General features: G+C 29.0%; 1 protein-coding gene across 2 annotated transcripts in view; it reads right to left on the minus strand.

Moving 5' to 3' along the window:
• LOC117179736 (nuclear pore complex protein Nup214-like) overlaps positions 1-17,071 on the minus strand; it is a 27,160-nt gene that overhangs the window by 3,809 nt on the left and 6,280 nt on the right. For both annotated transcript variants that reach the window (XM_033371794.1, XM_033371793.1), the window contains exons 3-4: positions 13,355-14,219; positions 4,262-7,435 (exon numbers count right to left, since the gene is read on the minus strand). In XM_033371794.1, the coding sequence (XP_033227685.1) occupies positions 4,262-7,435; positions 13,355-14,219 (4,039 nt within the window). The remainder of the gene's footprint in view (positions 1-4,261; positions 7,436-13,354; positions 14,220-17,071) is intronic.

A 17,071-nucleotide genomic window follows, 5' to 3' on the forward strand; every position in this document is an offset into this window, starting at 1 on the left:
ATAGAGCTCCAAGGAGATTATGTTGAAAAATAAAAAAAAAAATTTACCAAAAAAAAATTGTTTTTATACTTCATTCTAAGGACTTATTGAACTACCCTCGTATATTCTAATAAATATTATGATCTAAAAAAATACTAATCTAACCAAACATATAGACCAAAATTTGAGACCTTCTCTACGTTAAAAAAATACAATATCACACTAAATATACTGACTCAATGAAAAATATCGACCAAAAGTGTTTGTGTTTTTGAAAAAGATACTAACTGAATATAGAACCTCAATAAAAAATATAGACCCAAACTTTAGACACTCTATGTTTTTTAAAAAGATAGTACAATATTGTACTAAATATATTAACCTACTTAAAAGCAGAATCAATTTTACTGAAGTATGTTTTCGGAAAAGATAGTAACTAAATATATTACCTCCATCAAAAACTGAGACAAAACTGAGCTAAACAAAAATATACAACCACTGTTTTTATAGTACGTTCGTAAAACAGGTGGTACTTAATTATACTAAACTAATAAAATATATAGATCCAAATTTTAATTTGATTGATGTTTGTACAAAGATAGTACAATATTCTACTAAATATATTCATCTAACCAAAAACATAACCCAAATTTCTAAAATATGTTTTTGTAAATTATAGCAAGTAATTATAGGAATGTATCCAAAAATATAAGCCCCAATTTGAAGACCTATTTATGTTTTTAAAAAAGATAGTAGAATATTGTACTAAATAATTTTTGGAAAAGATACTAACTAAATATATTGCCTCAATCAAAAACATCGACCCAAATTCTAGAGGCTCTGTATGTCATTAAAAAAGATAGTACAATATTATACTTAATATATTGACCTAATTAATAGCAGAACCAATTTTTCTAAAGTATGTTTTAGGAACAGATAGTAACTAAATATATTAGCATAACCAAAAACAGAAGTCAACATTTCTGACTGCTTTTGAAAAAGATAATATAGTATTTTACTTAACATTCTGATTCAATTAAAACCCAACAAATTTTATGATCTTCCTTGTAATTTTAAAAAGATAGTACAATATTCTACTAAATATTATGACCTAAACAAAAAAACTATACTAACTTAACTAAACACATGGACACAATGAGAACTCTATGTTTAAAAAATATATACAATATTGCACTAAATATACTGACTTAATGAAAAACATCGAAAAAAAGTGTTTCTTATGTTTTTGAAAAAGATACTAACTACATATAGTACCTCAATAAATAACATAGACCCAAATTTTTGACGGCCTCTACGTTTTTCTAAAAAGACAGTACAATATTGTACTTAATATATTTACCTAATTAATAGCAGCACCAATATTTCTGAAGTATGTTTTCAGAAAAAATAGTAACTAAATATATTACCTCAATCAAAAAAAGAGACAATATTATAATAAATATACTGATCTGAACAAAAATATATAACCAATGTTTTTATAGTATGTTTATGAAAAAGATGGTAACTAATTATACTAATCTAACCAAACACATAGGCCCAAATTTGAGAACCTCTCTCTATGGTAAAAAAAAAACAATCTTGTCACGAAATTTTAAACTTGTTAACGAAAAAAATCTTGTAAAAATGAAACTTAGGGAAAAATATCGACCAAAAGTTTTTAAAATGATCAAAAATGTAGACCCAAATTTCACGCCCTCTTTATGTTAAAAAAAAGATTGTACAATATTTTACTAAACATATTCATCTAACTAAAAATATAGACCCCCATTTCTTTAATATGTTTTTGAAAATTATACAATATTGTACTAAATATACTAAGTTAACGAAAATAAAAAACCCAATTTTTTTGTAGTTTTTTGGCAAAGAAAGATACTAAATAAATATAGTGACTCGATCAAAAACATAGACACAAATTTTTGATTATGTTTTTTGAAAAAGATAGTAGAATATTGTAGCTAACCAAAAACATGGACTACATTTTTGTAAAGTATATTTTTGAAAAAGGTAGTAACTAAATATACTACCATAATTAAATACATAGATCCAAATTTGAGACCCTGTCTATATTTTTGAAACAGATAATACAATTTTCTACTAATGATGCTCACCTAACCAAAAACATAGGCCCTCATTTTCTAAGTACCTTTTGGAAAAGATCGTTACTAATTATACTAACTTATCCAAGAAAATGCTACAATTTGAGACTCTCTTTATGGCTTTAAAGAAGACAGTACTGATTTAATTATAAACGTAACAAATTGTATGATCTTCTCTGTATTTAAAAAAAAGACAGTACAATATTCGATTAAATATTATGATCTGAAGAAAAAACTATACTAACTTATCCAAACATATAGACCCAAATTTCAGACCTTTTCGACGTTAAAAAAAATAAAATATTGCGCTAAATATACTGACTTAATGAAAAATATCGACCAAAAGTTTTTTTTAAAAATATTCTTGAAAAAGATACTAACTAAATATAACACCTTAATCAAAAACATAGATTCAAATTTCAGACGCTCTCTATTCATAAAAAAATAGTACAATATTGCACTTAATATATTGACCTAATTATTAGTGGAGCCAGTTTTTTAAAAGTATTTTTTCGGAAAAGATTGTCACTAAATATATTAGCTTAATCAAAAACATAGACCCAAATTTCGAACGCTCTCCATGTTTAAAACAAAGATAGAACAATATTGTACTTAATATATTGACATAATTAATAGTCGAGCCAATTTTTTTAAAGTATGTTTTCGGAAAAGATATTAACTAAATATATTACCTCAATCAAAAACAGAGATCCAAATTTGTGAATCTCGCGATGTTTTTGAAAAATATAGTATAATATGGTACTTAACATACTGACTTCCCTGTATTTAAAAAAAAGATAATACAATATTCTACTAAATATTATGATCTAAACAAAAAGAGATACTAACCTAACTAAAGATATAGACCAAAATTATTTATTCTAAACACGTTGAAAATATGATAATTTGTAGTTGGAAACTTTCTAAAATTACAAAATGCGGGAATTATGAAATACGGGAAATCCTCCGTTGTATTACATAGGCCAACAAAATTTTGACCCATAAATCAGAATATACATTTCCGAAGGGTTTTTGTATACTGAATCCGAATCTATGGTACAGGTTTCTCAATTGGCAATTTTTACCTATATTTGAGGTTATGTAGCATCTAATTTTTTCATCCACTCAAAAAACCATAAAAGCCATTTTAAAGTATAAGTCTTGCCCTTTCGAATTCCGCTGAGTTCGCTAAAAAATATTTTGTTTTTTCTGAGATATCACATTTAAAATTTTTCTGTATTTGTGAGTTTACCTCTGTTTAGGGCAAAAATGGCTGTTTTTGCACATTTAGGTTAGGATATCTCAGGATCCAGAGCCAAGTGAGAAATTTGGACCCAAGATTCAGATTCAGCATGTCAAAAACCTTCGGAAAAGTATATTCTGGTTTCTGGGGCAGAGGGTGGATCTGATTTTGTCAGCCTGTGTTACTTTTCTCCATTTTCACAATTCCAAATTGCAGAATTTTAAATACGGCGGGCAATGTTGTGAACCTTTGAAGTTTATTTCTTCTAAAAACGTTGAAAATTATATAATTTCTAGTTGGAAACTTTCTAGAAGTACAAAATGCGCGAATTATGAAATACGGGAAATCTCTCGGTGTATTATTTTTCTCCCGTTGCAAGTTTTTTACGGATCTCCCGATTCTCCCGGGTGCGTGATCCCCTGTAATATACTACCTCAAACAAAAACATAGTCCTAAATTTAAAAAATCTCTACGTTTAAAAAAAGACAGTGCAATATTTGTCATAAATAAACTGATCTAACGAAAAACATAGACTGAAATTACCTGGAGATTCTGTCAAATTAAAAGTCACTGCCATTTTCACAATTCCAGATTGCAGAATTTTAAATACGGCGGGCAATGTTGTGAAACTTTGAAGTTTATTTATTCTAAACACGTTGAAAATTATATAATTTCTAGTTGGAAACTTTCTAGAATTACAAAATGCGCGAATTATGAAATACGGGAAATCTCCCGGTGTATTATTTTTCTCCCGGTGCAAGTATTTCCCGGTTCTCTTGATTCTCCCGGGTGCAGGGCCACTCTGTAATATACTACCTTAACCAAAAACATAGTCCTAAATTTAAAAAACTCTGCGTTTAAAAAGACAGTGCAATATTATCCTAAATACACCAACCTAACAAAAAACATAGATTGAAATTACCTGGAGATGCTGGACTACCACCAAAGGCAGCAGTTCCGCCAAATCCCGTTCCAAAAGCCGGTTTCGCCTGTCCAAAATCCGGACTGCCTCCAAATGCTGGTTTGCCCCCAAAAGCCGGAGCTTGTCCAAAAGCCGGAGTTGTGCTTCCTCCAAACATGGAAAAATTCGCTTCCTGAGGTTTTGATGCGCCTCCAAAGACACTCGTCGTACTGGCCGGAGCCCCAAAAACAGGATTTTGTGAAGACATGCCAAAAACTGATCCAGTTCCTGGAGTCTTCATTCCAAAAGCCGCACCCGCCGCAGCTGGTGTTCCTCCGCCAAAAACTGTACTTGAAGCTGGCGTTGTACCACCAAAAACTGGAGTTGAAGCAGCTTTTGTAGCTCCTCCAAAAGCTGTAGCTGGAGCGGCAGTTGTTCCTGCTCCAAAGGCTGTAGTTGTAGCCGCTGTTGTTCCTCCTCCAAAAATCGATCCACCAGGAGAAGTTGCATTTCCAAAAATCGAATTTTGAGGAAGCGTACTTCCCCCAAAGGGACTCGCTGTTGCTGGAGTTGTTGCACTTCCTCCAAAAACATTTCCAGCCGAAATAGTTGAACTTCCAAAAATCGATCCTGGTGTTGATGTTGGTTCTTTTCCGAAAACTGGAGTAATCGAAGTTGTAGACGAAAGTGCAGTTGCCGTTCCAAAGTTTAGGGTTGATGCCGAACTCGCAAGTTTCGAATTTCCAAAGGCAGTGGAAAAAATTGATGAAGTGAGAGACGAAGTTGTTGTTGTTGCTGTTGATGAAGGCTTCGAGGCCGAAATTGAGGGCGTTGGTGAAAAAGAAGCCGTCTCTGCTGATGATGGTTTAGGCGATCCGAGATTGAGGGAAAACATATCGGGAGCGGAAGTTGCTGAAGGAGACGAAATCGGAGTAGTCGCTCCGTAAGCTGGAAGGCTTGAAACAGGAGGGCTTGAAACAGGAGGGCTTGAAACAGGAGGGCTTGAAACAGGAGGGCTTGAAACAGGTGGGCTTGAAACCGGAACTGGAGGAGAAGAGACTAAACTAGACATTAAGCTTGGAACAGAAATGGGACTTGAAGCAGAAGTTGGACTTGAAACTGGAGTTGAAGTTAAAGGATTTGGACTCGTCACAGAAGCTGGTTTCGAAATTAAACTCGATACGGAAGCAGGACTTGAAGCAGAACTAGCCACCGTAGCAGAAGCAACTGTAGTCGCAACTCCAGTAGTCGAAAAAGTTGTTTTCAAGTTGGAACCACCTCCAAAGATGGATCCTTGGTTTCCAAAAATCGTCTGGTTTCCATTCTTTCCAAAAATCGATCCCGAATTCCCGAGAGTCGTACCAGGAGTTCCAAAAGTGGTTGAAGATTGTCCAAAAGCTGCGGAAGGTGAAACGGAAGCCTTTCCAAAATTGATACTCGACATTGCAGGTGTCGAAACTGGTTTCGTCTCCGGAACGAGACTGATCGAGAGTCCAGAGGACTGAAGAGACAAATTCAATCCTCCCAGATCTAGATTTGATTTTTCTTCTTGCGGCTTTGCAGGAAAACTTGGCAAATTCGTGGGCGGTTTCGAAGCAAAGGAAAACGATTGTGCTGCCGTTGAACTGAAAGGGGGAACTGTAGGAGTTGACATGCTTCCACTGTTTCCTTGGAGAGTTCCGGAAATACTTGAAACTTTGGGAGCCTTCTCAGTCTTCTCTTTCTGATTCTCATCAGTTTTCTGCCCAAAAGGAATTGCATCAACCTTCGAGAACGGCTTCGCCAAATTAGAAACTTGGGAACTTTGTTGACTCTGCTGAACCGGAACTTGTTGATTCTGTTGAATCTTCGGCTTCTGACTCACCATAGTCAAAGGACTTTTTGCCGCAAAGGTTGGCACAATCTTCTGCAAATTCGCTTCTTCTTTCCCGGGAGTTCCAATCTTCGATACAATATTGTTAAGTGAAGCGAGAGGACTCGATTTTTTTTGACTCGCTTCCAAAACCTTCGCTTTCGGGACTTTCGGACTTGAAAAAGCCAGAGAAGTAAGTGTGGCTTCGAGCCTATCCTGGATAAGAGTAGGCTTAGCGGCTTTAATAATCCTCGGTGCATTTTCCGACAAAAGATCCCGCAATTTATTCTGCTTCTCTCGACTAAAACTCTCTCGCTTGCCCGCGATCGCTTTGCATCTCAAATCAATTGCAGAATCGTTTCCAAAATTATTTGTGATATGAAGATTCGAGAGAGATCGATTCAGACTAACTGTTCCACCGCGAACCAACATTTTCCACTTTCGCACGAGATTTTCCAGATTGCTTTTCTCCTTCGTCAGAATTTGTCCATGTCGCATCAGACTTTGATAAATAAACTCCATATTCGGGATTTTCAGCTTGTTCTGTTCCCTCGATTGCTGCTCTGACCATTCAAGATCTAAAACCTGAGAAGCCTGCACCAACTGAGACTGGGTGTAGTAAAAAAATCTCTGCAATTCTGCGAGTTTCGAACTCTCCCTTCCGCCCCGTGTACTCAATTTCACACCCTTGGCATTTTTCGATTTCGTCTCCTCGAGCCAGGCAAAGGACTGGAGAAGAAGGGCTTTCAGATACGCAACATCACTCGATAAACTGCTCGTTGTTTCCTGCAAATCTCGAAGAAACTCGTCAATCAGGGCAGTTTTCTCGACAAGCTGTCCCCTCTCCGAAGTCGTTCCGACCTCCCAGATCAAGGGCTCGAGTCTCGCTTTTAATTCCTTCTCGAAATTCGCTTGCTCTTCTCGATAGGCTCTCAAACAAAGACCCTCATCTATGCTTGGCTTCTCTTGATGAACAGGCTCCTTCGGGATTTCCTTTCTTTCAAAAACTTGAATGTTTGCTTCGGTTTCCGTCTTTTCGATTCTGGGCTGAGGGATTTTGATTTCCACGGGCGGAGGAAAGTTTGTGGGTTTGGGGTCTGGTTGCTGAACAAATGAGGGAATTTTTGTTTCGATTTGAGGCAGAGGCGCTGGATTTGTTGGTTCTGGTCTGGGAGCGAAAGCGGGAGGAGCTTTCGCGGTATCTTGAATCAAGCTTGTTAACATGTTTTTAGCTTTTTCCTTGGGAGAATCAGCTTTTGAACGCGGGGTGCTTGTTGCACCTGTGGCAAGGTTGAAAGAAATTTCGGAAGATGCGATACTTGGACGGGGCCCTTGAATGCATGCTGACGATAGAAAATTAAAAATTAGTTTAAAAAATAAATCGAGTTAGGGTTGCTACAAAAGTCCCGTTTCAAAATTACATGACTTTTTCACTTTGCAGATTTTCCGGGTCTAGTTTTGACAACATTCCAGGTCATCTTTTTCAAAACCGGTCTTCTACTGGTCGCAAACAGTTTGGAAAACATTTCTCTTTAATTTTAAATAATCGAAATGTTTTGTGTTTCTCGAAAACTTTAAATAAACTTTATATAAATGAATTTTTAACCAAATAGTTGAATTTTTTACAACATTAAAACAACAAATTTACAACTAGGATTATATCAATTTCCAATAAAAAATGGTGTATTCAATTTTTTATTTAAAAAATTTAATTAAAAAAAAAAAACGATTTTTAATCATAATAGTAGAATTTTCAACATAAGGGGAAAAATTTCAATTGAAAGGACGAATCTTCAACGAATATGAATAATTTTCAACAGAATAATTTAATTTTCAACTTGAAGAGATAAATTAAAAAAAAGATACATTTCTACCCAAAAATGGAATAGTAAAAAAATAAATTTTTAAACAAATAATTGAATTTTTTTACCAAAAAAAGATTAATTTTACACCAAGGAGACTTATTTTCTACCAAAAAAAGTCGAATTTCGAACAAAATAGACGAAAACTCAACCAAACAGTGGAATTTTCAACTAAGGAATATCAATTTTCAATAATAAATGGTAGATTTAAATTTTCATTTAAAAAAACTTAATTACAAAAAAAAAACGATGAATCTTCAACGAATATTATTAATTTTCGACAAAATAATTTATTTTTCAACTTGAAAATATGAATTTAAAAAAGGCAAAATTCTATCTAAAACTGAAATAGTTAAAAAAAATGAATTTTTATCCAAACACTTGAATTTCGAAAGAAAAAGATCATCTTGAAATCGAAAGTTGTATAGTCAACTTTTCTAATAAAAAAATTGATTTTTTAACCGAATTCTCAACCAAAAAGTTAAATTTTCAACTAAAAAAATATCAGTTTTCAATGAAAAAATGGTAGAGTTAAATTCTCATTTTAAAAAAATTATATGAACCTAAGAGAGAAAATTTCAATTAAAATGATGAATTTTTTAAGAATATAAATAATTTTCCAAAAATAATTGGATTTTTAACAAAATAATTAAATTTTCAACTTGAAAAAACGAATTTAAAAAAAGATAAATTTCTAGCCAAAAATGGAATACATAAAAAATTAATTTTCAAACAAATACTTGAAATTCCAAGGAAACAAATAATCATTGAATGAAAAGTGGTATCGTTAACATTTCTAATAAAAAAATTAATTTTTAATCCAAATTTTATTTTTGCTTGGTGAAGATTTAACATTTTATTTGGAAATTTATCTCTTTGGTTGTAAATTAATTGTTTTTGGGGCGTTGAGAATTAATTTTTTAACTGAATTATAATTTTTTTAATTTTCGGTTGAAACTGTTTTTAATTTTAAATAATCGAAATTTCTGGTGTTTCTCAAAAACTTTAAATAAACATTCAATAATTGATTTTTTAACAAAAAAAGATTAATTTTCAACCAAAAATATGAGTTTAAAATTTTCAGTTAATGAAAATTTCAATCAAAGAGACAAGTTTTTCACAAAAATTCTGGAAGATTCACCGTGATTAGTAAAATATTCGATTAAACATATTAACTTTCAAGAAAAGAGATGAATTTTCAACTAAAACGATTGAATATTAAACTGGATTAAGTAAATTTTCAGTTGAAAAATTAATTTTCAAAAAATAAGATTCATTTTGAACAAAAAAGTTGAATTTTCAGCAAAATACATAGAATTTTAAGTAAAAAAGATAAATTTTCAATCAAAAAAATTAATTTTCAACAAAAATGTAACACGTTTAACGGGATTAGATAAATCTTCAGTAAAAAAAAATTCATTTTCAACGAAAAAGATGAATTTTGTACCAAAAAGACAAATTTTCAACGAAAAAAGATAATATTTCAACCAAAAATGGAATAGTTAAATTGTCAGTTGAAAAAAATTAATTTTCAACAAACAAAACAAAAAGAGAACAAATTTGTTTTCACTAAAATAGTTAAATTTCCCAACAAAGTTATGAATTTTCAACTGAAATTATGGAATATTAAACTGAATTAGTTAAATCTTGAGTTAAAAAAAATTAATTTTCAACGAAAGAGATGAATCTTCAAATGAAAGGATAGAATATTTAATTGGCTTAAGTAAATTATCAGTAAAAAAATTAATTTTCAACAAAGAAGATTAATTTTTCAAAAAAGAAAAAAAATGGAGTTTCACCAAAATACATGGAGTTCCAAGTAAAAAATTTCAATCATTAGCGAAAATTGGTATAGTTCAATTTGTGTTTAAAAAGAAAAAAAAACAATTTTCAGCCCAAGCGACGAATTTCCAAATAAAAATGTAACAAATTTAACTGGATTAGATCAATTTTCAACAACAAAAAATTTTCAACGAAAAAGATACATTTTGTGCCAAAAAGACGAATTTTCAACGAAAAAAGATAATGTTTCAACCAAAAATGGAGTAGTTCAATTATCAGTTGAAAAAAATTAATTTTCAACGAACAAAGCAAATAGAGAAATTTTTTTTACTAAAATAGTTAAATTTCCCAAAAAAGTTATGAATTTTCAACTAAAATTATGGAATATTTAACTGAATTAGTTAAATTTTCAGTTAAAAAAATTAATTTTCAACGAAAGGGATGAATCTTCAAATAAAAGGATAGAATATTTAATTGACTTAAGTAAATTTTCAGTAAAAAAATTAATTTTTAACAATGAAGATTAATTTTTCAAACATTAGATAAATTTTTATCAAAATAGTTGAATTTTCAACGAAAAAATATAATATTTCAACCAATGATGGAATAGTATAATTGCATTTTAAACTTAAAAAATTGAAGTTTAAATGTGTTTCAATCCTTAAAAAATTGTATATTCAAATGCTCAATAATTTATACGTACAAAATGGAAGGTACTAACATTTTTAAATTGAAAAATTTAAAATGAAATGCAGATAAACTGCAAAATTTTAGTATTTTTTACTTTTATAAATTATTATTATTTTAAACAGTTCAGGCATCCTAGAAAAGCTTTAAAATTAATTCAAATCTTAGAAAATTCTGCAAATTAAAAAAAAATCGTTAAAATTTGAATTTACAAATAATAATAGAACACTTATTATTTGTAAAAAAAATTAAAGTAATTTTTTGAGAATTAAAACATTTTTGTTTAATTCTTAGGAAAACTGAAAATGATTTTTCATTTTGAAAAATTAAATGAACAGTCAAATATTGCTAAATATTAAATAATTATTCTTTTTCTAAATTAAAAAATTTCAAATTAAATGGGTTAAAAATGGAATATTTTAGACTTAAGCAATATTTTTAATTTAATAAAATCTTTTAATTAAGAATATATTATTATGAAATTATTTTTAAGTTCAAAATAGTTTCTAAAGTTTGAATCAGACGTTCACATTTTTTATGACTCAGACTTTCAAATTAAAACCATTTAATTTTTAACGTTAATATCTGGAAATTCCTAAATTTTGAACTGATTTAAGATCCTTTTTTCAAATCAATTATTGTTCACTTTTTAATGCTTAAAGTACAGATCCAATTAAAAATGTATTTATTTTCTATTTATTCATTACATAAAAAATTTTTTATCAAAAATATTTCAACTTCAAACGCTTTTAATTTTAAATTGTTCAATTCTTTAAGACGAGCGTTTTGAAATTCTTTGAATTAAAAATCTAATCTTACAAATAAAAATGGAAAATTGTTTAAGTAAAAGATTGGTGAATTACACATTTCAAACTGAATGATAGCATAATTGAAAAATATAACAATTCAACTAATTATTTTTTTAAACTTTTAAGCTCGAACTTTCAACCAAATATATCAATTTTCAAAAAATAGTCAAATGTTCGAACAAAAGGAATTAATTTTCTACCAACATAATCTTTTTTTTAATTAAAAAACATGAAATATCGACTATAACAGTTTGATTAGCAAGCAAAAAGATTACGTTTGAACTAAAAAAAATTAATTTTCGACCTAAATAGAAAAATTGTTTACAAAATTCAATAATTTCCAACAAAAAAAATATTTTTTACTAAAAAAAGATGATTTTTCAACAAAATACATTAATTAAAAAAAAATAGTAAAATTTTTCAATAAACAAAAAATACTTAACCAAAATAGATGACATAAAATTTTTTTTAACCAAATAGTTGAATTTTCAACCAAAAAGATGAATTCTTAACAAAAAAAAAATTGCTACAAAAAAAATATTTTTCAACAAAAGACGTCTATTTTCAATATAATAGTTTAATTTTTAACCAAAAAGATGAATTTTCCACCACGAAAATTAAATGTTCTGCAAAAAAAGACGAATTTTCAAATATATATATATCAATTTTCAAAAAAAAAAGTTTAATTTTTAATAAAAAAGATCAAATTTCAAACACAAAAATTAAATTTTCTACAAAAAAGACGAATTTTCAATATAAAAAATTAATTTTCTACCAACATAAACCTTTTTTAAACGAAACATATGAAATTTTTAACTCTGAGAATTAATTTTTCTACAGAAAAAGACAAATTTTCAACAAAATACATCAATTAAAGAAAAATTTTTAATAAAAAAAATACTTTACCAAAATAGAAGATTAAAAAAAAAACACATTTTTGACCAAACAGTTAAGATTTTAATGAAAAACATGAATTTTCATCCACGAAAATTATATTTTCTATATAAAGACGAGTTTTCAACAAGATAAATCACTTCAACAAAATAGTAAAATTTTCAATAAAAAAAATCCTCCAAATTTGCCGATTTTTCAACAAAATACAGGAGTTTTTAATCAAATAGTTGAATTTTCAACAAAAAATATGAATTTGCAGCCACAAAATTAAATTTTCTACAAAAAAGACGAATTTTCAACCACATAAATCACTTTTTAACAAAATAGTAAAATTTTTGATAAAAAAAAAGTTTATAAAGTTTCAATCAGACGTTCACATTTTTTTATGACTCAGGCTTTCAAATTGAAACCATTTAATTTTCAACGTTAAAATATGGAAATTCTTAAACTTTGAACTGATTTAAAATCCTTTTTTCAAATCAATTATTGTTAACTTTTTAATATTAAAGTAAAGATCGAATCAAAAATTTATTTTTTATTTATTCATTACATGAAAATATTTTTTTTTTCGAAAAATTTTTAACTTCAAACGCTTTTAATTTTGAATTGTTCAAGTCTTCAAGACGAGCATTTTGAAATTCTTTAAATTAAAAATGTAATTGAAAAAGATTAAAAAGTTTAAAAAGATTTTAGGAGATTTCGAAATTATCAAAAAAAAAAAAAAAAACTTGGACTATTTTTTTTTAATTTGCAGGATTTACCAAAAATTGTAGGAAAAATTCGATTAATTGAAAAATATATTTAGAAGTTCTAAAAAAAAAATACTTCGTTTAAATTACTTGAAATTATTTCAAGTTTTTAACAACGAGAAGTAACAGTTAACCGAAAAAGACGACTTTTCAACCAAATCGTTATATTTTCAGTTAAAAAAATTAATATCCAACCGAAAAAAATCGAATTTCAATAAAATCATTAAAGCTAAAGATACGATACTGCATTTACAAATAAAAAAAAAATGTTATTACATTTTTATATTACAATTTAAACCAAACCTAATCGTTCCAAATCCAAGAGAAATGATTCCTCCGATTTAGGATCAAGGTCACTGCAAGCAATGCCCAAAATCGTTCTTATATCAAGAGTTGAGTGTATTTTAAAAAATGTCCCAACTTTTACATATTTTCCAGGACTTGTAGCAACCCTCGTATTAAAAAAAATCAACACTCACCTGACACTGGAGGTGGAGCAACAATTTCCGAGGGTGGAGCACAAACCGCGGGACAATCCGGTTTCAAATTGACAATATGAAAACTGCAGAGTTGTCCCGAAGTACCGAGAATATGAATAACTGGCACAGGATTTGGTAGAGTACTTTCCGGGCCCCACAAAAGTCTTCTGTTCGCCGATCTGTCGATGGCCAATCCAACCGGAAACGACTCGTCAGTTCGAACGAGAGGAAGTTCCGCCCTTCCACTATCAACAAGTTGCCACTGCTCCCAACTATTTCCATTATCAATCGATCCCAAAACCGCAATCTCACTGCTGGTGCTGCTAGCCGCAAAAATCACTCCCCATTCTGGAATTGACTCGAAATAATATCGAGTCGTGGGCACTCCTCCGTAGGTGATGTCCTCGTAATTGGTGAAAATCGCCAAGGCCTCGCCTTTCGGCGCATCGACAATGAGAACATTGATCCTTTGCTCACCAGGTTCCTGATAGGCGGCGCAAAATTGATAATTACTGACCCAGAGGATGGCTGTGACACCGCCTATGCTTGGATTTGGGCCGGCAATCGTCCTGGCCGGCTTTAATTCCGGCTTCAGCTGAATTATGTTGCCATTTCGACAGCCGACGACTATTTGTTTGCCCTTCGGACTCCAGGAAAGCGAGAGGGCTTCTATTCCCTCGATCCGTTCGAGGGCTGTTATGCCAACTCCGGCTGTTCTGTCGCCCTTCACCTGGAAACTCCCGATTGTATAATCGCTCGCGATCGTGCAGAGCATTCCCGAAACTGCGGGATTCCAGCAGAGGTCTCTGACGACAATGTCGCCGCTCGAGGTCGAGAGACGGATTTCATGGAGCAAATCGAGAACCTGAGATCAGAGGCATCTTTTCAATAGAGTAGAGATGCATTTTTTTAAATAGGAAATTGTGTGAATTTTCAACTTGATAGTTGATTTTTCAAATTGAGAATATTAATTTTGAAACCCAAATGGAATTATTGAATTTTCAGTTAAAAAATTCATTCACAAACCGACAAAAAATAAAAAATTTTTCAAAGTAAATAGTAGATTTTTCAATTGAATAGTAAAGTTTTAAATTAAAAATTATATATTTCACAATCAAAATACACGAGTTTTCAACCAAGTAGTGGAATTTTCAAACAAAAAGATGAATTTTCAACCACAAAAGTTAAATTTTCTACGAAAAAGACGAGTTTTTAACAAAGTAAATCAATTTTTCAAGAAATTGTAAATTTTTCAATAAAACAAAAATACTACACCTAATTTTCTACAAGACAAATTTTCAACAAAATCCGTCAATTTTGAAATAAAACGATGAATTTTCAATCAAAAGAATTAATTTTCGACCAACATAAACATATTTTTTTTATCAAAATACATGAAATTTCAACTAAAATGGTTTGATTAGCTAGCAAAAACATTACGTTTGAACTAAAAACTTAATTTTCTACCTGAATACAAAAATTTTCTACGACAAAAAATAGATTTTCTTTACAAAAAAAGACGTATTTTCAAAAATATACATTAATTGAAAAAAATTTTTTTTTAATAAAAAAAAAACTTAACCAAATTAGACGACTTAAAAAAACATTTTTAATCAAATAGTTTTTCTACCAACATAAACTTATTTTAGATTAAAATACATGAAATTTCAACTAAAATAATTTGATTAGCAACAAAAATATTACGTTTGAACTAAAAACTAAATTTTCTACCTATATAGAAAAATTGTCTACAAAATGCAATAATTTTCAACAAAAAAATACGAATTTTCAAGAAAAAGGCAAATTTTTCAATAAAAAAATACTTAAACAAAAAAGACGATTTAAAAAAAAGAAGTTTTTAACCAAATAGTTGAATTTTCAATCAAAAAAGATTTATTCTCAACGAAAAAAACTAATTTTATACCAAAAACAAATTTTCAACAAAACAGTTAAATTTTGAAGACAAAAGATGAATTTTTAACCACAAAAATTAAATTTTCTACAAAAAGACGAATTGTCAACAAGGTAAATCAATTACCAAAAAAATAGTAAAAACTTCAACAACAACAAAAAATAATTCACCTCATTCTCTACAAAAGACAAATTTTCAACAAAATTCGTCAATTTTGAAACAAAACGATGAATTTTTAATCTAAAGAATTAATTTTTGACCAACATAATCCTCTTTTTCATTAAAATACATGAAATTTCAATTAAAATAGTTCGATTAGCCAGCAAAAATATTACGTTTGAACTAAAAACCTAATTTTCTACTTAAATAGAAAATTTTTCTACAAAATGCAATAATTTTCAACAACAAAGATTGATTTTCTTTGCACAAAAAGACGAATTTTCAAAAATATACATTAATTAAAAAAAATAGTAAAATTTTTCAATAAAAAAAATACTTAACAAAATAGACAACTTAAAAAAAAGAAATTTTTACCAAATAGTTGAATTTTCAACCAAAAAACATTTACATCAAAAGAATTATATTTCTACCAACATAAACTTATTTTTGATAAAAAGCATGAAATTTCAACTAGAAATAATATGATTAGCAACCAAAAATATTACTTTTGAACTAAAAAATCAATTTTCTACCTAAATGGAAAAATTGTCTACAAAATGCAAAAATTTTCAACAAAAAAATGTTTTTTTTACAAAAAAAGTTTAAAAAAAAAATCAACAAAATACAATAATTAAAAAAAAAAGAAAATTTTTCAATAATAGAAATACTGAACCAAAATAGACGACTTAAAAAAAGAAGAAATTTTTAACTAAATAGTTGAATTTTCAACCAAAAAAGATGACTTCTCAAAGAAAAAAATTAATTTTCAACCAAAAAACAAATTTTCAACAAAATATAAATTTTCAATCAGAAAAGATGAATTTTCAAACAAAAGTAGAAGTTTTTAACTGAAAATGAACCTGTTTAATCTTTGGTAGAAATTTGAACTTTTTAAAATGAAAATTCATATATTTTGTTTAAAAATCGTGTTTTAAAGTTGAAAACTGAAGCTTTATGTTTATTTGATTATTTATTAATAAATTTTGATTATTTAGTAATAAATCATATTTAACTATGTAAATGCTATATCTATTTTGTTGAAAATTGGTCTTAACTGGTTGAATACATTTGTTTTTTATTTTAAATTAATATCTTTTTGATCGAAATATCAAATCTTTTGTTGAAAAATCGCCTTTTTGGGTTAAAAATGCATTTTTTTATATAGTAATTTCTTTTTTTTTATTGATTGAAAGTTCAACTATTTGATTAAAAGTTTAACCACTTTATTAAACATTATTTTTTTATGTTGAAGCATTATTATTTTATATGAAAATGCATCTCTCGGGTTAAAAATTCAACTATTTTGTAGAAAATTCGTTTTTTTTTTGTTTGATGAATATTAATTTTATTAACTCTTCCAGTTTTGGTTGAAAATTGAAGCTAAAGATTATTTTTTCTACGAATCCAACTGTTTTTTATTTAAAATTATAACTTTTTTTGTTGAAATATCCATTAATATATTATTTACTGATAATTCATCCTTTTTGTTTGAATTCACCTGATTTTTATTTAGTTTGGAAGATGAACGGACAAAAAGTGGAAAATGTGGAGGAGTTCTGTTACCTAGGTTTTTCGTTTGAGGCAGAAGGAGGAAACGAGCTGCAGGTGAGGAAAAGAATTGAATGTGCGAGTAAAGTAATGGGCCA

Source organism: Belonocnema kinseyi, chromosome 9 (genome assembly GCF_010883055.1).
Source record: "Belonocnema kinseyi isolate 2016_QV_RU_SX_M_011 chromosome 9, B_treatae_v1, whole genome shotgun sequence".
Lineage (NCBI taxonomy): Eukaryota > Metazoa > Arthropoda > Insecta > Hymenoptera > Cynipidae > Belonocnema > Belonocnema kinseyi.